This window comes from Centropristis striata, chromosome 10 (assembly GCF_030273125.1).
Source record: "Centropristis striata isolate RG_2023a ecotype Rhode Island chromosome 10, C.striata_1.0, whole genome shotgun sequence".
NCBI classification, from domain to species: domain Eukaryota; kingdom Metazoa; phylum Chordata; class Actinopteri; order Perciformes; family Serranidae; genus Centropristis; species Centropristis striata.
The window spans coordinates 19,335,697-19,361,211 of record NC_081526.1 but is presented as its reverse complement, the minus strand read 5'-3'; the positions used below and the strand labels follow the sequence as shown (position 1 = coordinate 19,361,211).

The 25,515-nt window shown below is 38.9% G+C and overlaps 1 protein-coding gene across 5 annotated transcripts in view; it reads right to left on the bottom strand.

Annotated features, from left to right (window-relative positions):
• Positions 1-25,180, bottom strand: part of mphosph8 (M-phase phosphoprotein 8) — a 32,462-nt gene extending 7,282 nt beyond the window's left edge. The window contains exons 1-9 of one of the 5 annotated variants that reach the window (XM_059342212.1): positions 24,952-25,180; positions 19,989-20,156; positions 18,014-19,129; positions 17,092-17,197; positions 15,258-15,509; positions 15,004-15,126; positions 9,678-9,766; positions 5,218-7,576; positions 1,364-4,877 (exon numbers count right to left, since the gene is read on the bottom strand). In XM_059342212.1, coding sequence (XP_059198195.1) covers positions 3,601-4,877; positions 5,218-7,576; positions 9,678-9,766; positions 15,004-15,126; positions 15,258-15,509; positions 17,092-17,197; positions 18,014-19,129; positions 19,989-20,156; positions 24,952-25,056 — 5,595 coding nt within the window. In that variant the 5' untranslated portion in view covers positions 25,057-25,180 and the 3' untranslated portion in view covers positions 1,364-3,600. The other 4 variants (XM_059342213.1, XM_059342216.1, XM_059342215.1 and 1 more) reach the window with 4 other exon arrangements.
• Positions 25,181-25,515: the final 335 nt, after the last annotated feature.

The following is a 25,515-nucleotide window of genomic DNA, read 5'->3' as shown; positions in this document are numbered from 1 at the left end:
TGTACCAGGCATTAAAATGAACAAGAAGATGAAGAAAACAAGGGTGGTCTAATCATTTTTTTCATTAATGTATATATATATATATTTTTTTTTTTCTTTTTTTTCTTCTTTTTAATATTTATTTATTTATTTGGTTTTCTTGACATTTAGTGACATTCAATTTGGTTTACATGAGATTGTGTTGGAACACCAGACATGACTCCACACCTATAGTGAATACAGAAAAAAACAACTCATCTGTCATCTTCTCATCTTACCTTTTCAGCGGCGTGCATCAGTGCTGTGGTGCCATTCTTCTGTCGTCCGTTCACCCTCACCCCCTTCTTTATCAGCAGCCTGAGGATGTCGTCCTGCCCGCCCGCTGCTGCCAGCATACTCAGGGACATACCACTGACATCCTGCAGACAGACAAACAGACAGTGTAGGAGCCACATACGTCAAGTCTCCTGTATTTTCTATGTTTTGTAGTTATGGTAGAGGTCGTATCTGAATGAATTCACCTGTTCACCTTTTATATAATTGACATACAGAATAGGTGAGTCTGGGAGTGAATATTTTCTGCAGTAACAAAAGCCAATTCATGATTCTTTTCTTTTCTATTTCTGAAGTAGAACTCCCTCATTTTATATAAGTCACAGCCTTTTCTTCTGCATTTAGTTCATGTTTTTTCTTTTTGACTGCCTACATAAGCCTATATCTGCTTTACAAAGCTACAATGACCTGCTGCAGATTGGCATTTAACTATAGAAGATAATTCTAAAAAGAAATTACGCTTTTTGGACATTTTTGGGGAAAAACACACTGCAACTGGCACATATTTTCATTAATGGTTAATCTTTACATTAATGTAAAGATTAATGTCCAAAAAATCCAAAGCTGTTCAGTTTATCATCATGTATGAAAAAGAAAAACATGAAATTCTCATTAAGAAACCAGCAAATATCTGGCTTGTTCCTTAAAAAATGACTTAAACGCTTATTTGATATTCAAAATAGAACCCCAACTTCCAACATGAATTGGTGTTGAAAGTTAGGACACAGTGAAATGTAAATAAAACAGAATACATGAAAAAGCTTCCCACTTTCAGCATTACATATCTCATCTTTGTACTTTATTCAACTGAATGTAGGTTGCAAATTATTGCATTCTGCTTATACTACAACTTTTTTGGACACAATTTTTGCTGATCAACTAATCAATTAATGGACTAATCATTGCAGCTCTACAAATATCAGCATGTTGACATCAGTATTTCGACCTAAAGAGCATTTTCAGGTACTTCTTGTTATATCCAACACTAAAATGAAGGCAATAACCTGAAAATCAAATTGTATGACAACAAATAAATTCCAACACCAAAATCTTCCAATTTTAAGCCAAGAAGCATTTTATTGTACAAGCTGAAGTTATAAGTTCCTTACAATACTTGATAAGTAGCATTAACCGAAGGCAACATAATTACAACAGGATGAAGAGTAACACGCAGTGTGTGCTAATACAATAGCAATAAAAGAAAGAAATGTACTATACAGGGAAGAAGAGATGTTGCTTTGCAACACCAAACAGCAATGGTAGTGTCTGACGATAATATACCATCTGTAGACCCTTATCATGATAATTTTTCAAACACAACAGATATACCCCTTTCAAAAGGGAGCAACACGCAGGAAACCTGTTTGTGATTGGTGTGAATGGGTTTATGCATGTCTGACACTAATGGCTTTGGTATGAAAGGGACAACACTGGTGGCTCCAAACAGCTTCACTACAGCTGCTACTGAGTGTAAAACAAATTATTTGACAGCAGTGGTGCTATCTGGATCTCTTAACCATAACTCCAGCTCCTTTAAATCACAAAGAATATTGTGAAAATGAATCCGGACTACATGATTTTTTTCACGTGTCCAAACAAACAGCAGATACCATTATTGAAAATCCAGTGTAAAATAAACACTGGAGTGACCACATTTAAAACTGAGATGTGACGTGTGAAATGCAGGTTGAACCGGTGTTCAATATCCTGTTTCAAACCTTCAACAAGGTTTGTATATAAAAGAAACAAATAAAAGTTTAGCTTACAATAAAATGTGCAATTCTCAGATCAAGGTGGCGATTAACTCGGGACGATCTGAATTTAATAAACCAAAAGTGAATGAAACGAATTGGACACAATTAATTTCACCAATCTATATCAACTGCTTGACATTTAAAAATGTCATTGATCACTACATTTTGTAGCAGAGGTTAAAACCAAAAACTGCACTTACTATGCTGTGCATTAGATGTGATCAACATGATTAGGGAAAATAAAATGTAGTCAAGCAAAATAACATGAAAAGGCAATCTGATCTTGGCAACTGGATATTAATGTCACAAGATAATAAAAGTTTAAAACAAAGCAATACAAATGAGACCAATGTAGTGTATTTACGTCAAATTAGAGTATATCAAAATACAATAAAGTACTCAAATGTTCTACACAGTTGCTGTATAGTGATACAAAAATACAACCAAACCTTTCAGCAGCTTGTAAATACACATGAAAAAAAAAGAAAAAAATATATAAATGAAGATAAAGGGAAAAAAAAGTTTTTCATATTTAAGTGAGAGGTATACACATGGAGCACCTAATTCTCTAACATCAGCAAGGAAGGTATGCCATTACTGCTGCAGGCTATCAGGGGCCATCTACAATATCGGCTACTGGCTAAAGCAAGAATACAGAAAACTTGGGCCAGGCATGTGGGAATCATGTAAAGCAAGTCTACACACACATCATGTTGGAGGGACTGGATGCAAAGATTTGCTGGTAGGTTTTTCTTTCCATTTCTTTTTTGAATTTTAAAATCCATAAAAATGCTACTGAAACCAGTACAGGCAGAAATATTAAGTGTTAAGTAAAGACAAGTAAAAATCCCTCTGTAAATGTACGGTCACTGAGGCTGCTTTAACTCAGTGCAGGGTGGGAAATGCCCTGGTCACGGTGGCTGGGGAGTCCCAAACAATTCAGACATTGCTTTCAACATTTTCTTGAATATTTTGAGATTGTGAAAGCGTCTTGCAACAGCCAATAACTGATGGCATGTTGCAAATCCAGGCAAAATGATATTCACAGTTACATGATCACACATCTAAAGTATAACACTTTTCTAGAAATAACCTGTGATGATCTGACAAATTGACAATGTTACATATTTGACTGTGACACATGTTTATATGCCATCTAACCATATAAAACATTTATATCAGCCTTTTTTCTGAATCAAAGCTACAGTACAAACATCCTTAGTTCCATCCATTTAGTGTATATTCATGCAACAGTACACCAATAGCTTGGTCCATTGGACTTCTGAATACTTGAGGAACCTTTTTTTTTTTTTTTTAAAAGTGTGACAAAAAAATGGCAGGGCAGTCTGTAATTCTTGTGGAGATCAGTATGGCTACTGAGACCAAGGTTCACTGACAGTACATTTTACAACAATTCACATCTGCTGAATTCTTCAGCCCCATATACTTTGAGGTTAGAGCCACAGCCCTTGCACACCTCTAAAATCTCACTTATCTCTTGCTGTTTTTTTGTGTGGAAGTCTATAACAAATATCTACAGGGAGAGATAAACAGGACCATCCCAATCAGTGTTGGGATTATTATGAGTCTCTGGTTCCTGTACTCCACTTTGTTTGGAGGCGACAACATGCCCTCTTCTTTTCATTGACTGAATTGAGTTATGCACAAAGTACTTGACTTCCCTCCACGTTCTGCTGTTCAAGGCAGGCTCAGCAGCTAAACATGCATCACAATCTTTTTTGCCTGGCACTTTGACCAGTTTACAGAAGTCTCCGAGCTGGCGCCTCACCGCAGCCTGCTCCTCCTCGCTCCACAACCGCTTGCTTCTCTTTTGAGCCTTGGCAGCCGAAGCGACTTGTCTTCCTGCGGCGGACATACTTTCTTGTGCAACTGGCGTTCTGTCAGGAACGCTGGGTCTATGGATTGTTGGAACAACCTGTGCAGTTGTGAGCGCCCTAGGCGGTGGCGGGCCTGTGGGGTAAACTGGTGTATTCAGAGGTGTGAACGAAGAAACGATAGGCCTACTTCTGTCGTTTAGTGGCGAGAATGGAGGGACCATTGGTGAGCTTGTATTCAATGGCGTGAATGTAGGAATCATTGAGGTGCTTGGAGGAGTAAGGGTGCTAAAACTAGGAATCAATGGTGAACCCGTAGTGTCCTGTGGTGCATACACAGAAGATGGGGGCATACTTGTTGCATTCTGTGTATAAGTAGGAGACAATGGCATAATTAAGTTATTCTCTGATGTGTACGGAGGAGGCATCAGAGCATTTGTTGTGTTGTGTGGAGTAAATGTAGGAACCACTTGTGTATCAGTAGCATTCAACGGTGTGAACGTAGAAATCAACGGTGGACTTGAATTCATGATCATGTTTGCACTAGTGGAACACAAGGACGCGTACGTTGAAGTCATCTCGTAGTTGGTTGAAGCCATTGTCATACAACAATTCGGACTTTCTGTCAGGTGATCTGGATGCACTGTCGTCAAACTACAGACTGTGCTAGAGTCTTCTAAAGCTTTCTCTGCGTTTTGGTCTCCAGCTTTCGGACTCTTTGGACTCTTATTTACATTCCCTTCAGATTTATGCTGGTTACTTCTCCTCCTTACTGTCTGCAGTGTATTGTGCACATAGTTTTTGACATCCGTCCAAGATCTTCCACAAAGATCTGGTTCAGCAGCTATGCAAGCATTGCACTCTTTCTTGCCCGGAACCTTCATCCCTGCAATAAATTCGCTCAAGTAACTCTTCACTGCAGCCTGTTCCCTCTCACTCCAAGGTCTTCTCTTTAAAGAAGGCTTCTGTGCAGCTCCTAAAAAGATAGAGTAGACTATGGTTATATAATAGAAATTTAAAAAATGCAGCAGTCTTTCAATTTTAAATTTTAAAACTATGTTAACTCTAGGGCTTGACAGTTCATTCCTGATCTTGGGAAAATATAAATATTGGTTTGTCAGCTGCTGTTTCCAAAAGGTCAAGAATGAACTTAGTAAAAGCGATCAGAAAAATGGGATGTTTGAGCATCTACTGTTCCAGGACAACTGAGTAAACTAAGTAATTGAGTTTAGATTGTTTTTCCAATGCCAACTTTACCTTTGAGATCACTTTTAGATCCAAGAACATATATTCAAAAGGATCAAAAGGGAACTCACCATCTTTTGCAGTGCTGGGTGGACTTGATGGCAGCGTTCGATCCATCCTGAGAAGTTGTTTGCTCACTTCCTCCAGCTGTGATGCATTCTTCGAAAGCCCATAACACTCCTGGCTGCTGCATCCCAACAGCTTGGCCACTTGATCCAGTTCAGGCTCACTGAGGCTCATTAGCTGCCAGCAGCTGGCAATTTGCTCTCGTAACGATGAGGACAGAAGTGCTTCTGGGTTTTTAACTCCACATTCCATTGCGGACCTTCGGAAACAATCCAATCCTCTGATGAAGGATGGACCTTCAGTTCGTGCAAACAAGTATGGGTTGGTTTTTGACACTCCCGCTTGTTCCCGATTTTCAATGAGTAAGTCAATTGACAAAACCATCTTTTCGGTTAGCAGAACTAGCATGTTCCTCCCATACTGACCCTCTAGTTCCAATCTGGTGAAACTGGCACCGAGGTCCAGCTCCAATTTTGTGCTTCTCCTTATTTGATCTGCAGATGGAATAAAGGTTCCCCTACTCTTTTTGCAAGTATAAGTTTTCAAGAGCATTCTGCCAATATTTCCTACCCTTCCTCTGTTAAACAGACACACATCTGCCAGAGTGGCCTCGCTGAGCTTCTTCCATGTTGACATATTAGGGCTTTCTTTCAGTTCCTTCCTGGCTTCCTCTTCTTCCCCCGTAATAAACCTGTGGAGCTTTATCAGATCTTCTGTCACAGTTGATTTGTCTACTTCCACTTTTTTGACTTCTTGTTTTAGAGATAATGCGAGCGCTTTGCGAGAAAAACAGTCACTCCATTTTGTATCAAGAAGTTGGATGAATTTTTTCACTTCGCTTTCAGTTTCACTGTCTTCTGTCATGCGACTTTCTCCAAAAGCTATTTCTGCCGCTCGTTTTAAAGAGTAACCAATCTTTGAGACAAGGGAAGCAGTTTTAAACTTACTGGAACTGGGGTCAAAACCACTAGCTCTTTTGGCCCCTTCAACGGCTAATTCAAATCTGGATGGTTGACATATTTCATGCAAGTACTTCACGCTCTTGTCCAGCTCATTTACAGCGACCACAAATCTACCCAATTCCCTCATCTTTTGTGCAATATAAGCAAACTGGGACTTGTCATGTTCATACTTTGCAGATAAGGCATTGCCATATTTACAGATAAGTGGGTCATTTCTGATATGCCTTGATACATCATCTTGATGCATGATGTGGATGATTTCCTCGCAGCCTCCAGTTAAGAACTCTGACATTGGAAGTAGCCGGGAGGCAGCACTGTGGACTGTGCTTCTTTTTGCTGTTTCAGAGGATTTCAGATCTCCCTTTCTGGCCTTACATGACCGTTCATGTCTCCATAAATCAGTTTTACGATAAAAAGCAAAGCAGTGCTGGCAAGGCAGGAAGTCACGAACAGATACGCTGGGGTTTTTCACCTGTTTCTTGGTCACAATTTCCCCCTCGCCACTTTTGAGGACTTGACAATTGTGTTCATAATCTCCTTTATTGCGAATTTGGTCAAGCAAAGACTGTCTGACTTTGGAACCTTTGGGAAAGTGTATCGCATGTGCAACATCTGTTTCGTCTGCATGCCTTTTTTCCAAGTGCTTTGCAAGTTGGGTAAAAGCCATTTTGCAATATAAACAGAAGTGTTTTTTGCATGCCTCTTTTTTCTCCTCTTCCACTTTGCCAGATGTTGTTTCAAGCACTTTCTTACAGGTCCTTAAACTGGATCTTATTGGTTGTTTACTCTCTAGAGTTTTCCTGCAGCGCCGTAATCGCCTTTTAGGAATCTTCTTTGTGCCCAACTCAGACAGACCATGATCTTTATCATCTGACTGACCTGCCTCATCACTTGAATCATTTGCTTTCTGGGGTGACCTTTGTTCGTCACTGATGTTTGTTACTGTATTTTCTATTTTGTCATCGTTTCTTTGCAGTAAACCTTCTGCATTGCTGGTTAGATTTGAATTATCAAAGTCCAAACTCATTATACTTGATAAACCACCATTCGTCTCATCTGACATCTTGTCTTCCTGCTCTTGTTTTCCTTGACTTTCCTGCTCGATAGCTGAATCACAAACAGTGTTTTCCGATTCAGATATATCCTTTCCGTCTTTTTGGGCCTTTTCATGTTCCCCCAGTGTCTCTTGTTCATTGTTTATACTGGCGGGGAAGCTTGGCATATTTTCGGCATCTTTTGGACCGTCCAAATCTTGTGGGACATTCTCTTTTACTCTTGGAGTACCCTCGTCATTTGTGGCACAGTCAAGGTTAGAAGTCAACCTAAAAGCATCACTCGAACTTCTCTCTTCAATCAAGCTCCTCTCTCCTTCAAATGACCTCGTCTCACCAATTGTACAAGCCTGTAAAAGAACAAGTATATGTAAGACTCGTTGCCAAATCAGACCCCATGAATAATTTGAGTGAAGCACAGATCCATTTGAAAATAAATGTGGGGGGAAAAAACAAAACAAAGCTAAAATTTGGTTTGAATTTTGGTTAAGTGGTGGTGATAGCAGTCGGGTGACTTTTTGTTGGTACTTTTTTTTAAATAACCTTTGCACATTTTTTTCAATTGCCCTTTAACTCATCAGCACCTTGGCAATGCCCCACCAAGATTCAGACGCATTCAAACAGGAGTAAATGTAATGGCCACACATCACTTTTCTAGCCCAACGCCGGTATCAAAAAACCCCTGACACCTCTCAAGTCTCCAGTACAAAAACCACATGTGACCCATTCGAGAACAGTTAATGGCTTTATTGGATCAAGCAGCGTTTTGACATTGTAAATGTCTAACCATGTATATGTAGTCATGAGGTGTTGGATGAAATGCTACATGGAAAGAACAGGAAATGCACTGATACTAGACCTGCATTCATGGCTTGCAATCAAAAACAAATAATTGCGTAAGTTTGGCTTAGCATTGTGGTGTTTTTCCAGTATATATAAATATATTAAACTGGTGACTAGGTACAGATGCAAAACATGGAAACACTTTAATTGTGTTTGGCCATTAACATAACATTTATTTAGATCTATACTTTTAAATATTTGATGGTTGAGGTCAAATAAATAACTAAAAAGATCCAGATTACATGATAGTTACTATGTTGAGCTATGATTATGATGATGAAAACATGTTCTGACAGTATGTACCTGTGTCAAAGGGTTCATCTTGTCCTATTAATTCATGTGTTCAGTGTCTTCTTCCGTTGTCGTGTTCACTGCAAGAAAAGATGATACAACAGTCTCTAATGTGAACACATTGTCATGAATATATAATGCTGAATGAATGATAGTAGGTCCAAGTTAAAAAGGTATAATTACACATTAGCTGCAACAAGTAGTTAAAGCGAAGAACATTTTAAGTGGGGACTATTGTTAGCTTGTTAAGCCCACATTATCTAAAAAAAAGTTCAAGCTGCAAGTAAGCAACACGGCCCTTTAATTGTCAATATTCTGGGTACAATTAAACTATAAAATATAAAGATTACCACACAGTTGTTCCTGCTTCATAAAATAAAACTCGTGTAGAAACTAAATGATATCTACACAATTACAACATCGGTTATCATACATTTTTTGTTTCCATAAAAAAACAAAAACAAAGCAATTGAAGCCATAGTCTTACCTGGGCTGGCTGCAGAAACAGAGGTCCCTTGGAGTCGTGGAAAACATCTTGAGGCATCGAATTATTAGCAGGCATGGAACACTTAAGACTGTCCATGTATATATCATGAAGGCAGAGATTCTACTTGGTGCTCAGGTTTCAAAAAACAAAATGTTTTCATCTAGAAGCGCTTTACTGATTATTTATCTCTCTTATTTATCCTCTCTGCCACATTATCATTACCGTTTATACTATTGTGGAACATTTATCAGGGGGTTTCACAACATATTATATTATATTATTATCAAGAGACAAGAGGTTTCAGAAGTTTCTCATTTGATGAAGTCAAATCCCAAACAAGTAATTGCATCTCAGACAGAAAACAATGGCTACAAGCACCTGATAACAAATACCACCTTGACATTTTTGCACTTCAACATCGAAAATGTGTTTTGAGTGGACGGCCGTTCTATAACAAATGCTTGTCAAATATTTCCAACCACATTGCTTCTTATCCCGCAGAAATACGCCAATTTTAAGGAATAAGTAATGGACAGGACCTGGCCAGACAAGTATTAAACACTGTGTTATACTGCTAGTTTTTTTATACCAAACTGCACAATCCCTCCCACACATACACACCGGGGGCAACCAAGGTGCAAGCAGTAAAATTTGTCAATTGTGCTTTTGACTTGGAATTGACATAAACTGGATTTAATCAATATATCAATAAAATAAAAAGGTGAAACTAAATAAAATAACAAGCTAGTCTACAGATAACAAAATAAAAAGATATAATGGTTTTAAATAATTAAGTAAACAAAAAGGTTTTGAAGAGGAAAAAAACATACCTCTTGATCCAGATTGTAGTCCTCTTTGGAGTTGAGCGCCAGTTTTACAGCCATGTAATCTCCACTCTTCACAGCATCCCGCAGCTCACCTGAAAGAGACAAGAGATTGAAAAAAAGTTCACATCAAAGATCTGACAATTCTCCTCAGCACAAGTTTTCACTCAAATTATATACATTTCCTTTAACCCCTTAAAGTTTCATCTGACCTTTTTTTCAGAGGCTGTAGGGAGCTCAGTTTTAAAGATACATAAAAGATGGTGTTAGTAATAGTCCACATTCCACCTTTTCCCTTTTTTCTCTCACACACAAAGACATTCACAGAGACACAGATCAGAGTACCAATTCATATAAATATGTAAAAAAAAAAAGATGGATAAGAGCACTCCAGATGTGTTATAATCTGAACTGTCCAACTGAAAAAGAAATGTATAAAGTACGAAACCGTACATTTTTTAAGTTGAATTCCCTGAATCACTAGGTATTAATTCCATTTATACACAACTGTTTTGGTCGTATATCTATACATACTCCTATTCAAGGTAAACCACACAGGCATCAAGTCTGACACAAAGGGATCATTTATTTCACATATTGTCGTGCACATTTGAAGAGATTAAATATAAAGTGTAGAAAAACAACAATAAAACTCAACATATCTGAACTTGCTGTTTTAATAAATATTTGATATGTATGATTAGGACTGATGCTGGTTTAAAAAAACAACAACAAAAAAACAAGTTTTAGTCATGATTGAACGCCATTTCATGGTCTCAAAAACACAATAAATTATTTATTTTCAAATACTCACGTTAAGCACCCTTTGCACAAAAATGTGCTCATCTAAATCAAGCTGTACAATATTCTACATTAATATGATTTTCTACTTTCTTTGAATATTATTTTTCATTAATCATAGATACCAAATATTAATTATTTTTTGTGCTGTAGCAAAGAAACTCACCTGTTAGCCATGTAGGCTTGTCACGATAACACTTTTTTTTTTAGGACAATTTATTTTCTCAGATCACAATTAGCGGCCAATTAAAATAAAATAGACTCTTGGGCTCTGTTAACAAAAACATAAATATTATGTTTTATATTATAATTAATATATTAACAGCTGGAATGGCCATTTGGGAGATGTAGGGTTTTTTCCCCCGCAATTTGGAATGCCATTTTCAGCATTAGTTTAAACGCTGAAAACACAACATAAAAGAGCCCCAAAACTCTGCATTCAAAGTCACTATAAGAGTGCCGTGGCTCTTTTTAGAGGCAGGGTGTGTGTGTTTATGTGCTTTGTTATGTGCGCCTGTGTGGACGAGCAAGAAAGAGCGAGTGGGTGATTCGAGTGTCAGTAAATGTGGAAGGGGAGGCTCTCCATGTCCAACCGCGTTTTTCGTGACAGGCCTATGCCTGTGTAACATTTCCACATATTTATTATAGCAACATTAAACAGAGCAACAACAAGATCAACAACAATAAAAACGGCATACAGAACAGGTCAGGGGAGGCAGGAACTGCAAACATTGGTGTAATGCTCCTTGCAAACATGTTTTTCAGATTTTATGGAGCTGCAGAGCACAACCTTCTGTGTAGGGCAGAGCACACGCGGCCTCCTCACACGGGTGGTGGGGCTGCTGGTGATGCTGCTGGTGATGCTGCTAGTGGGGCTGGCTGGGACTGTGGTGGAGTCACCCGAGGTAGCCTGAGCTTCTAAGACCAGGCTGACGGCCTGTGTTGGCTGTGGGAGGCGTTGTCTGCGGACCATGTGTGGGATGGCCAGTTTCTTCCCCAGCTCCTCCAGGAACAGCCGCCTTTTGTGCGACTTTCCCCAATGCCATGTTGTATCAATAGCTGTTCACACAATGTATGTCCAGCATGTTAAAAAAAAGGGCCAAGGGCTATCGCCTGGTCCTCCTCCTGCAGCTGTATATAGAAATCATCTGCAAAATAAAAAAAAGGACCAGAAAGATGATGAAAAATGTTTTTAAATATATTAAATGCTGATTAGTAAAGACAAAAATATGTGTATGTATTTGTTTATGGATTGCATAAACATACCTCATCCATGTATCTACTCCTCCTTTGCAGCTGTTATAATCGAGTATGATCTGGGGCTTCTTTTTCTCATTGCTGCTGATCTCCATCCCCCGGTGTTTGGTGCTGAGCAGGACAACATTTTTGCCCCGCTTTGGAGTTGAATGCAAAGATGGAGGAGAGGGCCTCTCTCCCCCGTACCCTCAGGAGCTCAGGAGGAAGCTCTGCTCGGTTTTTGTGCATTGTTCTTCCTTCACAGCAGCTCCTCTGCCAGCCCGAAGGAGGAAAAAAAATGATCACATGTCACAGTCACCTCTCTCAGCCCCTCCGTCATATCCAACACGATCCTCTGTCCTTGGTTTCTTTCTGGCGGCGAACCAGCTGCTCGGCCGTTGTACACAGAAACCCTCCATGCATATGACGTTTGTACGTCACATGTGACCCACATTTTCAAGCCAAACTTGGCTGGCTTCTTGGGCATATATTGCCGGAATTCGCAGCCTTTCCGGTATGGCACGAGTTGCTCGTCCACACAAATGCCCACACCTGGATTGAACATCAGAGGGAGCTGGGCCATCCACAGATTCCAGATTTCCTGGACTGCAGCTAGCTTATCCGTTTCATGGCGCCACGGTCTGGAAAGTTGGTCGTCAAAACGCAGGACTCTGCTGATCAACGTAAAAGTTTTGACAGGGATGGGGCTTCATGATGATAGCGCGCACTTCCTCAGTGGTATAGTGCCTCTCTTTTATGCCAGGTGTGAAATGAGAAGCTCTCCTCTTCTGTACTCCTGTGCGCCGTGCTGCAGCTGCAGCTGTGTACACAAAGTCGGGGTCTGTTTTGGTACTCTACCTTTCATGTGCTGAGAAAGTTCCTTCTATTCGTTAATTTATTTTATAATAAAAATGTTGTGGTGCTTTGAACGTTTTAAAATTACACGTAAAACAAAAGATATATAAAAGTTGCCACTTCAAAGCTACCTGCGCTTTTACACATTTGGTTATATGGTAATGCAATGTGCACGCTGCAGACATGGAGGGACACCCACACAAACACCTAATGGCATCATGGTGTTCAGGAGAGTGAGTGTTGCCATCTTCACCACCCCTGGGACACAGATATTTTTTCAGCTTTTCAGATGGTTGAAGCGTCATTTTTTCCAACGCGCGCCATCGGTCCGCTGTTGAGTGTCCTCAGCTGTGTTCACGCGCAGAGAGCAGAGGAGAATTGTAAACGCGCGACAATGTAGAGACAAAAATGACGTACTGTCGTTTAAATAAGACAAATAACATAAGGATGTTTAGTTTGTATAATAATAGGAAAAGGTATAGACCTGTTCTACTGGAAATGTAACCTTAGATGACTTCAAAGGGTTAATGTTGAAACTGATAAACTTTTTTTTTTTGGAAATACAGTCATGGGAAAAATGATTGCACCACCCTTGTTTTCTTCAATTAATTGTTCATTTTAAAGTCTGGTACAACTAAAGATACATGATTTTGGACAAATTTAATGATGGCACCAAAAACAGCTCATAAGAGTTTAATTTAAGAGCGGATATCTAGCCATTTTCCATGGTTTTCTTGATAATGATTTTGGTTATTATCAAGAAATTGTGGAAAATGGCTAGAGATCAGCTCTTAAATATAAATATATAAATAAATATATAAATAAATATATTTTTTTTCATGACTGTATATTCATCTACTCATTCAACAAAAGATGCAGGATATTTTTTGACAGTACCAAAGTTTGAGGCCCAACAAAAAGGCAATGAACAAATAAATGTATAGTCATTTTAAAATGTAGCATCCCACAGACTCTCAGCAGCAAAAGCTGGTGGTTCTATGAACTTCTTGTGAGATCTGTGTCAAAACAACGATTAAACCACCAGATGGAGACACAGTACAGCATGGGGGGAAGGGGAATAGCTGAAAACCACTTAAAAAGGACCCCAAGATGTAGTTCTAAATGTACAAAAAGTAAAGGCTTTTTTTGTTTGTTTGTTAGTTTTACTTATACTTTGAAGTGCCTGGATGCCTTTCCATTTTGCTGCCTCCATCATTTTCCAACTTGATTTTGCAGGAATCAATTATCCATTTTCCCCTATTCATGTGAGGTTATATTTACAAAAACTGTCTTGTTGAGGTAAGTTAGATACACAACCACCACCCTTTTTTGACTGATGCTGGGCTTACACCAAATGATTTTCACAGTCCCAGACTAAAAACTGAAAGTCTTTAGTAAATCTAGGAGTTTTATTGGAGTCACAGCGTGCTCCTGCCATCTCAATCGTTAAGTGTAAGGTAGTAATCTGCTCTGTTTCGTATCAGTCTTTTCCTAGTCTTTGGTTTGCGATCATATCAAACGTGTTTGATATTATCGCAATTTGCAGTGATGTAACACAATCAACAACCAATAGATGAGCGGGGGAAAGGTCCCCGGTTCCAGACCGGACAGTAAAACCACTTCCACAGGAAAAAGGAACATCACAATAATGCCTCAATAAAAATATAGTGATGTAATATATTTACGGCCACAAGCAGGATTTTGGGGGCACTGTTTCTTAGTAAAGAGAACAGTAAGGAGATCCAGTTAAAATGTATAAATAAATGTAGGCCTATACATTAATGAGTAATAAATAATTGATAATTAATGTATATTTAACTAAATGAGAGTTGAAAGAGCTGATAAATATAACTATTCAATTAAACACATAATTAAATAGGGCATAAATGTATATCATGAATTCATTTATAAATTTCCCTTTTCTTTATTCTTCCTTATATCTATTTTTTTATTTCTAAAATAGTCAACTTTTCATGTCAGAAAAACAGAAATGCCTTTTCAGCTTTGTGAGGGGCATTTCGTGGCGTCTTCTCTTCTTTGTATTGTTTTTTTTCAACACAAACCACTGCACACACTAGAGCAGCTGGAGCCAAAAGCTGCTTCTCCTCCATTTTGTAAGTTTTTTTAAAATTACATGGTAGGTAAAAAATGCTAAAAGAATCTAGTTCTCGTTTTGTAAATAGTGACCCTGAAAGATTCACAGTCTTTGTAGAATCTCAATGTGAGACTAGGCTGTGACTAAAAACTCTCAACACTTGTCTTTAGATGTGAGCAGGTGTGAGCTGATAGTCTTCCAGGAGTCTTTCCAAATCTTTTCAAAGTCTTCTGGTGTATAGGTAGCACAAGTCAGAAAACAATCCAACAACTCATTTAAAAGCTTCTAGATAGCAGCTGTAGTCATCTAATTGTCTGAGATATAAAAAGATAAATAAATACTCACTGGGTGATAACGGCGGACCTGACAGGATCTCATCCTCCCCGTTCAAATGTTTCTGGAAGTCGTCCAGAGTCATCCAGTCCAGGTTGAGGTCCATTCCTAAACTCAAGGTGGCTTGGCCCTTGTCTGTAAAACAAAAAATGCAGAAAGAGATGTTTCATTATTTGCATATTGCATCTCAAACCTTGTAAGATTTGAGGAGAAACAACATCATGAGCAAGCATCAACATGTGCTCTACACTCTATCAGAAACCTACCAGATTTGTCAACGCCCTCCGGTGGGTCCTGATTGTCATCACATGCCATGAAGAGTCGGGGCTCACTGTCCTCTCTCCTCTTCCTCCTGTCCTCTGTCGGGGTCTTCCTTTCCCAGCTGGGCCTCTGCGCCTCCTCCGACCTCTCCTTCCGCTCCCGGGACTCCTCTCCAGGCTTCTGCTTTGCTGCCGACTCCTCTGCTTCCCTCTCCTCGCTGTCCAGGCTGAAACCGTAACTCTGGCCAGGTTTGGAGACTAAAAGAGAAAGCAGAAAAGTTGTGAGATCTCTTGGGAGTCATAAAGAGCCACGACGGCCTCCATCACAGCTGTCAATCAGACATGCTGAAAAGTTAAGAATGAGCTCTATTGGATGACAATATTGTCAATATCAGTTTGTATTAGGGATGGGTACCGAATTCGGTACTTTTATAGGTCCATCGGTACTACCGAGTACCGATTCATGTAAAATCAAACTGTACCATGTTTCGGTACCTAAACGGCGTTACCTTTAAACTGATCATTGATTTCAACCTGTTTTCATTTGACATCTTTGATTAACAAGCGTGCTGACAATCGCACTATTTTTTATTTTCCTCGTTATTTCCTCGTCTGGTCCTGTCTGCTCACCGCGGACACTAGCCACTAGCTGCTGCCCTCGTCCACCACGGCGCAGAGATGAACAGCCGGCTCTAGGCCTGCTAGCCGCCAGCTGCTATCTCTCCAATGTCTCTACCCGAGCTTGGCCTTAGTCTGCCTCCAGATTGGACCTTCCTTACTCCGTTTGCTCTCTCCATTCTTCTGTAGACCAGTCATTAACAGCTAGCAGCTAGCTGCTGCATCTCTGGTCCTCCGCTAATACTCTTCAATTCAGGAATATTACCTGCCACTTTACTCCAAACTGCCTTGCTGAAATTAAATCCCTCGGACTCCTGCGTCATCCTCGATATGTGCACAGAGCAGCCCGACTCAACTTTGTTTATTCCAACCATGCCATGCCCACAATACTGTCTGACCGGTGCTCCACCGCACAGCTACGACGTCATCACAACAAATCACACGTGCACTTGCAACCCTTTTTTTTTTCCTCCTCCGTGCACTTGCAACCTGAGAGCGCTCCTCTGCATTCTTTGATAACACAGCAACCTTCATGTTACAAAATGCACGCTCACTCAACAATAAAGCACTGTTCATCCTTGATTTTATATTGTTTTGATATATTTTTTAAAGTTTATATTTTGCGAAATAAATATATTGAATTGAAAAAAATTAATTTTATTATTAAACAAATTAACATTTATTACCACATAAACAAACGCAAAAGTATGTGAAAGGTACCCATCCCTAGTTTGTATGCGTCTGGTTTGGAACAGTGCATGCTGAGGCTGGGCCAATTGATGAATATCTGCAATTGGAAGAATACGTAGATGTGTTTTTTGGGCACATTTTTGTCAATTTATTTAGCCTATTTAATGGCCTACCACGGAAGAACAGCCACGATCTACTCTGGCAGTCACGCTACAGCTGGTAAAAACACTGCTTAGCGGGCAGAAGCTCAAAGTGGCATAGATGAAGAATAACTGCCTACACACCTCCGAAATTACATCTTCTAGACACCTTAGGCTTTGAAATGAGGGCAAATTTGGACATTAATGGGGTTTTGAGGCAGCATAAAAACATTATGGAGGAATAAATTCTCTAATGGTGAGGGAGCAGTCATGTTATTTTACTCATTGGCATTTCTCTCGAACTGAGCTCAGTGTAGGTTGATGTGACTTTGTACATGTTCTAACTAAGAACATCAGTAACTATTTTTTCTGTGCCTGTGGGTTATTCTTACCGTCTGTTTGTTTGGTCTTTTCCGTCTTCTCAGGCTCTTGTTTCTGAGCTGGAGAGTCTTTGGTTGTCTTTGAGATCTTGTCAGTCTTCTCAATCTTTCCTATTACCTAAAGTTGGACAAAAGAAATTTAAAGTTATCACTTTTTCGTTTTCCAGGGTCCATCATTACTAATGATTTACTCCATAAAGCTTTTTTTTTTTACATTAGATTTAGACTTTTTTGCACTTTTAGTTGGAAAGTATGTGAAACCTTGCATTGATGGAATCTGTATTATTGTATGCATAAAAAAGCTTGATCAAGGTTTAAAGCGCAGGATGCGTTAAAGCTTATTATCAACAAATGAGGTTATGTGCCTAGTGAAGTTTTTATATCTGACATTTCCATGGATCTGCACCTGCTGCCGTCTTCCTGCTTGATGCACATTACTAATATTATCATTAGTCATATTTCTATTGTTATTACTGCTATGATTATCATTCCATTGTATGCACTGCAACTGGTACTAATATTATCAGTAACAGCATTCATTAAAGTTATTATTGTTGTTGCTGTGTGTGAGTCTCCTCGCTCACACATTGTGTCTCATTTTATCGTATGAATTGTCCGTACTGTAATTTTATGATGTTGATCTGTTTTTTTTTTTAAGTCTGAGTCTTTCATCCCCAAAGCGAGGCTCAAAAACCGAGGTTGTTATACAGACTATAAAGCCCTATAAGGCTAATTTGTTATTTATGATACTGGCCTATAAAAATAAAATCTAACTGAATATAAATTACATTTTCATACAGCTAAAAAGCATGTTTGTGTATGTTCTCCACTTAAAAAGTAATATATTGTAGCCTCACTTTATCAAGTGTGAACAGAAGACACAATTTTTCTGCACTCTTAGAAAGTTCAAACTCCAAACAATGGACAAATGTACCTTTGCAGGTTTGGGGGTGACCTTCTCTGGGGGGGCCTGATGCACTGCTGGTGGCCTGCGGGGGGCGCGGTCCTTAGCTTCACAGTTTAACAGGAACTTCTCGAACAGGTTAGTGGAGCCTGAGGTGTCCTTCGGTCCCAGCGCCTCCTCTTTAGCCACAACCTCCTCCTCCCTGACCTTAGCGCTGCTTGGTGCTGTGACAGAGGACGATGAGGATGACGAGGATGTGGAGGAAGACGGAACTTTGGGCGGCGCCGACGTGCTTTCCTGCCCTTTGCTCTCCTGCCCTTTGCTCTCCTGCCCCTTGCTCTCTTGCCCCTTGCTCTCTTGCCCCTTGCTCTTGGCTTTCTTATGAAGCGTGGAGCTGTCGCTGGAGTCTGAGTGCGGAGCTGCGTCCTCCTTGACTTTAGAGGTGAGATTTTTTAGTTTTTGGAGGCTGATTTCTTTCTGAGGGGCCTCTGGCTTTTTATTCTTTTTGTCGTGGATGAGGTCCTTAATGCCCTGCAACTTTACTTCCCACTTCCCCTTCTTTTGTTTGAACTTGTCTTCCAAACGTGGTTTTTCAGCTGACTTCGCCACAGTGTCCGTTGATGCAGCGTCGTCCATTTGAGACTGTGACGGGCTGTCGCTCAGGTCATCTTCCAGAGGGGCAGCGGCTTCGTCATCAGAGGTTTCAACCTTCCTCTCCTTCTTCCCTTTCTTTTTCTTCCCCTCCTCTCCCTTTTCCTTCCTATGCTTTCCTCCCTCTTTTCCCTTTTCCTTCTTGTGTTTTTTGGAGGGAACAGGCTCGTCGTCCTCATCATCAGAGTCAACAACACGCTTTTTTGTATCAGTCTTTTTCTCCTTGGGAGGAGAGGGCGGAGTCGGGACTCTCTCTGTTTCTTCTTCTTCTTCTTCTTCTTCGTCATCATCCGTCTCTGGTGCCGGTAGAGGCCTGACATCATCCTTCCGCTTGTCTTTCTTCTTCTTCTTTTTATCCTTTGAAGGTTGTTCCTCATCTTCCTCCCGGATCTTTTTCTTTTTCTTCTTCTTTACGGGTAAGTCGGCCGGACGATCTTTGTCGCTCTCACTCTCAGAGTCGGCGTCGAACACGTCACTCTTTGTGGGCAGAATTTTCTAAAAGAAAAAAAAGACATTTAAATATTATATGCTGTTTTCTTCTGGTTCACCATGGAGACCTCTAGTAGCTCTATGGAGCCATTATATATGAGTGAGTCCCGGTTTTGTTTATCATTTGCTTACAAATGGGATGATAAGCAGTATGAATAGACTACCCCACAGGGAAAAAGACTGCAGGCCTTTATAAACACAGATGCAAATACTGCTGGATTTACATACTTAAAGATAAGCATCGGGAAGCAGGAAACACTGACCAATATGGATTATGAATCGAATCACTTACACTTCAGGACACCTTCAACAGAAAACTTTGCCCATTTTATCCCTACCACACTTTTATACATCATTGTAATCATTGCTTCATGTTTTGTAATAATCCCATCATTTGTGTGGTTACTGAATAACAAACAAGCCTTAACTCTCTAATATTGCTTCACTGCAGAGACTCACTGAGTTAATTATCATCTTGCACTACAACCTTGTATTTTTTTGGCCGAGGGACTCAAACTATCAATTCTTTCTCCCATTTTTGGACAGATTGTTTTTCTATAACTTAGAGGCAGACAGATATATCGGTTGATAGATATTACTGGCTGGTAATGGCCTATCAAAGGCTGTTTTGAAAACTTTATTTTACACAATATACAATGCAGAAAATGTTACTTAGCGTGATTTAGAAATGGTGTTCGTGATTAAATTTTATCTTCTTCTTTTTGTTTAAATAGTCAGCAACAGACTGAAACTAAACAGTAATATTGTTTATTTGCAGCCTACAAAAATACATGTTGGTCATGCCAACAAGCTGCTATGAGTCAATGCTTTACTATTACTACTAGTAGTATTCGCTGTCACTCACACTCACCACAGTCTTCTTGGCTTCTGCCTCTTTCTTAGCCTTTATCTCAGCCATGGACTTCTTAAAAGCTAAGAGGACTTCGCGACAGTCCTCTAAATGGGCTTCTGGCTCCCAAGTGTCATCGTCCGAGCAGTAATTCTTCCATCGGACCCTGTAGAGCACTTCACCCTGAAAAAAAAGACAGACGATATTAAGCTTATGCACAACACTGTGGTTGGTGAATAGTTCACCAGCCAACAGAATCTGTTCATGGCTGCCTACATGCAAACACGTCTCATAGATGAGATTAAATGAAGAACTATAGTATTTGGAATGGAGGAAATAGATAAGTACTGTTCAAGGGGCAGAAAAAGCAAAACATTTAAAACAGGGTTGGTGCAAACTCTCTGAAATCAAATTTAATGCCTTATTAAAACCTTGACAGACAAAATGTACAAAACACCTCAGGCCTGAGCTTTATATTTAGAGTCAACTTCAGGGTAATCAAGTTAAACAATGTTTTCCTCTATCATGGATTAAAAAAGTGAGCATTGCCAACTAACGTTTATTTTCATGATTAAATAAATCAGCTGAAAATTCTCTCCATCAGCTGTTTGGGCCATAAATGTCAGAAAGGTTTCTCAAAAAGCCACATTGATGTCTTTAAATGATCTCCTCTTGTCAGTCCAGAACACAGAGATATTTCGCTCAATATGGTATCAAACAGAAAAAACATGAATTCCCTATACGTCTTGTCTTTACTGCATTTTTTTAACTTGGAGACAACAGCTCCCAAACTAACAGGTCAACCCTTCTCAGTGTTCAATTCAAGCACTTTTAAAGGCACTTAAACCACAAACTTCAAAACTCTCAAAGTTGTCATTAAAACATCTAAATTGTTACTAGGACAGCAGTTGTGAGATATTTAAAAAGATGATGATTGATCTCTGTGATGTTGATGTGATGTGGATGTCTGTACAGAAAGAAATGGAAATACACCAGACTTAATCTCGGCGCCCATGTCATTTTAGCAGGATTGTTTCATTTTGAAGCACCAGATTGTTTTGAAAATTAAGCACTTTTCAAGGAGCAAATATTTAAATCCAAGCATACTCCTAACCATAAAAACATAATGTGTAAAATGGAGCATTTTCCAAACTTTCAAGACTTTGTATTAACTCCGTTATCTTTATGAAATCATATGTCTTTTCAGCAACAAACAGGAATGACACACAAGATACTGCATTTACAGAACAGTTTCTCTTAAATACATCAGTGCAGTTATCATAGCGATTATATCAATTTTAGATCTGACTTTAGATATTCTGTTCAATGTATAATTTTTAACATCCATCTGATTCGGCTACTGCTGCCTCTCACTTCGTGTGCACCAACATACGCTGCAACATCATGTTTTAATGGTGGCATCCTCCTGTAGAGCTGCCAGCAGCAGATTTACCTCCTAACTGTGTTTGTTTTCACTCTCCTCAAGCTTTTTCTACACAGGTGGCACGAACCCTGGGAGCCTCTCGAGGGACTCTTTATAATCTTAAAACCAGCAGTCAGCCAAGTGTGTTAATAACTCACTAGGGCTCGTATTAGCTCGGCCAACTCCTTGACCATGTGACCCTCATCTTGCGCCTCGTCTCTCGACAATGTAGTCGCTCTTTAATCCGTTAGAGTTAATTTGCCTAAAACTTCTAGTGATAGAAATGTAAATCTGGTGTATAAAGTTCATGATTTACTTTCTGGCACTATTTGTCCAGAATCAGTTTCTCCCATACAGTATTCATTAAACAGTACTGGAGTTTTTTTTAGGTGTGTTTAATTATTTTGCAAAGGAAATGTTTTAAGTTTCACGAATTTGTTAACTGATGCTGCTTTTTTTTGGATAATTTATGCAGAGAGGACAGCTCTGCAGCTGGAGATCCTTTCTGCCACTGTGAATGTGTTTCAGTCTTAAAATAGCTTACTGTTCAGCTGTGAAAACTGACTTTTTCACACTTTTTCTTTTGACAGCAAGATAAAAGCAATTTTGTTCAATTAGATACAAAAAACTCAAACACTTTGCTTGTTCCTGTTTTTTTATCATGCAAATGCGCACTTAAAAAAACGTATAAATCCAGCTAAGTCTAGTCATAACAAGTAATGTTTCTCCAGCATAAATTCATAATTGTTGAGTTAAGTTTCTAAATACTTTAATCTCATGACTACATTTGAGAGCTTTTAAAGATTGAGAAAATTCAGATAATTTAAAATGACGTAAACAAACACAATTAATGCAAAGTTTGTAAAAAAAAAAAACAAATCCTGGCACTCAAGGAATTCCAACTCTCTACTCCATTTCAAGCCCCCCCCCCTCCATAATGACTCATTGGTTAATATTTAAGTGTGAAAATTTGGCGCTATCATGTGACAAAGCATGACTTATAAACACAGTAGAAGAAGAAATAATAGAAGGGATCACCAGTGCAACAATGTAAATAAACTGTACAACAAAAGTGTCATTTAAGTGTGTGCTCACCATAATCAGCAACAGTTATAAAATATTTAATGTGTAGTCTGATATCTGATAATAATAATAACAACTATTTCATATGATTTAATTAAAATTATAATTTAATTATAAACACAAATATTTTATTCTTCAGAATAAAGGGTAGATTTATAAAACTGAACTCTTGCTTTGGTTCTGCTTGATGCATTTACTTGTGATGTATTTATTTTGTGTAAGAAACAGTGGTCACATTTCAAGTCCTGATGAAAAATCGTGCTTAAAAGCTATTTTGGTAAAATCAGTTATGTTTAAAGGTTTATGGCAGGTAGGAGCTGCAGTTATTCAGCGGGGTGTCTGTAATTATAAAATCTTTCTTGTATTGGATTATGTTTTTTCTAGCAGTGGTGGAAAGAGAGGACACAAAGTACTTTTACTCAAATACTGTACTTAACTACAATCTTCAGATACCTTAATTTGCCATCTATTCCTACTTCACAACATTTTGGAGACAAATATTGTGCTTTTTACCCCACTATATTTATCTGACAACTTAAGTTACAACGCAAATTCAAATGATTGCCACTAAACATGATATGTTAATATAAGTTTTTAATCCACCAACACTGTCAAATAAATAGTTAACTTATTTATCTGTAAAACTGGGTTTCTCCATGAATCATGCAGAGCCACACAATTGTGATGCTCTCTTTATAGAGTCTTTAGTGTTGTTTCCTCTAGTTTCTTTGCATACCTTGTAAATGTGCCTTTTAAAAAAATAAAATAAACTTAGAAAAACTCATCAAGTAACTAATTTTGCATTTGAGGAACAAATCACGGCATTATTGTTTACTGTTTGTATAATGTGAAAAATGTTAATAAATAAAATGTTTTTGAAAAACAGCTGAAAAAATAGTGAGATAAAATGAAATTAAAAACAAGGGCAAGTTTTTCATCAGACTCAGAATTATGTCAAGTAATCAATTTGTTTATTTAATAACCGAGTTTCTACAAGAATAATCATGCAAAACCACACAACTTTTATGTATGTTACAGTCGATGTCTCAGGAAACTTTTCTATGCATTTCCTTTAGTGTCCCTCCTAAAAAATGAATAAAATATCGTCACACTGTTAAAATAATCGCCTAAGTCATTTTTTGTCAAAATTGTTTTTTTTGTTGCCTAAATCATCTCCCCATGACGACGGCCACCTATGGTAAAATCGGCTACATCCTCAGTTGATCAGATAGTGTGATTTTACCCCTTTAAGATAATGGCCTATGTCAAATGTGTGACTGAAGCTAATTTATTGTGCCTAACTCAAAATAAAACGTGACTTAGGCAATTTTTTTAACATGCCTTTGTGACTTAAGCAAGATATGGTAACACTTTATTTTGAAGGTGTCTATATAAGAGTGACATGGGTGTGTCATAAACATGACATGGGATGTGTCAAGAACATTTATGACACTTTGAAGTAACATTAATGCTCATGATACTTGTCATGTCATGTTTCTGACAGGCTTGTATGATTCTTATGTAGACACCTTCAAAATAAAGTGTTACCATATCTTGCTTAAGTCACAAAAAGTGTTCAAAAAGTCATTTATTTCTCTTAAGTTACATACTTTACACGCAGTGTTATTACTATGCCAACAGCCATCCTTTGTTACATAATTTTTGAGTGAAATGATCAATAAATGCCATATGTTACACTTTTGGTGAAGTTTTTTGTGTTTCCTGCAAAACTTGAGGCGATGAAAATGAGGCGATTACTTTAACAGGGTGACGATATGAGAAATCAAGTAACTGATTTTGCAAGAACAAATCAGGGCAAAAGCTGCAGCTATACAGAGTTTCAGAATGAATTATTTTTTGTTTACGGTTTGTATAATGTGAAAATAGCTGAAATATTCAAGTAGCTGATCAAACTATATTCTGACAGATTGCACGTAACTTAAAATAGCCTTCGTGAGATAAAATGATCAGCTGTGGTTAATTAGTATCCAGTGAGGCAGTTCAAACAGGTAAATCGATGTTTTGCCGTTTCAAACACGGCGGCCCCGGTGTTAGCCCGACATTAGCACTTTAGTAAATACACAGGCTACATTATGGTAACTGGCTGTGCTTTTAATCGATTTGATGCACAATCTTCTCGGGTTTGTTTTTATCTAGCAATGCTGCTGGAGCAAGAGCACCCATAATGAAAATATCTGCAAGCTTGCAGGGCGTCCGTCCTTGGCCCCAGCAGGGGAGAGGCGAGGGGACATCTTGGGAGAAGTTTAGCCTAAAAACGATGCTAACTGTGGGCGAGCAGTCACATAAACAGCCACCGCGTTAAAGAAGTTTGACCAGAGCATCAAAATGCACTTATAACACACTGCAGCTGGGTGTTTATGTAAGGGAAAGTGTCAGCGCGCCGCTGTAGGTGCGTCGTGAGAATGAAAGCAATGCCAGCCATGTTTGCCAAGCTAAGCTAACTAGCTTTACCTCTTCCATCCTCATGTCAATGATCCGCTCCACTTCGTACACATCCTCCACTTCCTCCTCCTGCTCGCTGTCCGCAGGCTCCACTTTCTCCGCTTCAGCCGCCATGGCTGCAGTGGTTGCTTAAAAGAAAAATATATGAGCTGTTTTTTGGATCCAACACTCAAAAAAGGGCCGCAGGACACTGGCGTACCTGGCCGTAGTTACTGCACTCCTTCTCCGCAGCTCAGACCACCAGCTACCGCCCGCTCTTACTACGCTGCGTTCAAACGCTGCTCATAAAATACAACTTTACACTTTCTTATCAATCGTCACCCTGTAATAATCGCCTAACTCATTTTTTCAAGTTTTGCAGGAAACACAACAACTTCACCAAAAGTGTAACATATGACATTTATTGATCATTTCACTCAAAAAGGATGTAACAAAGGATGGCTGTTGGCATGGTAATGACACTGTGTGTAAATTACCTAACTTAAGAGTATCTTAATTTTTTGAACATGCCTTTGTGACTTAAGCAAGATATGGTAACACTTTATTTTGAAGGTGTCTACATAAGAATCACAC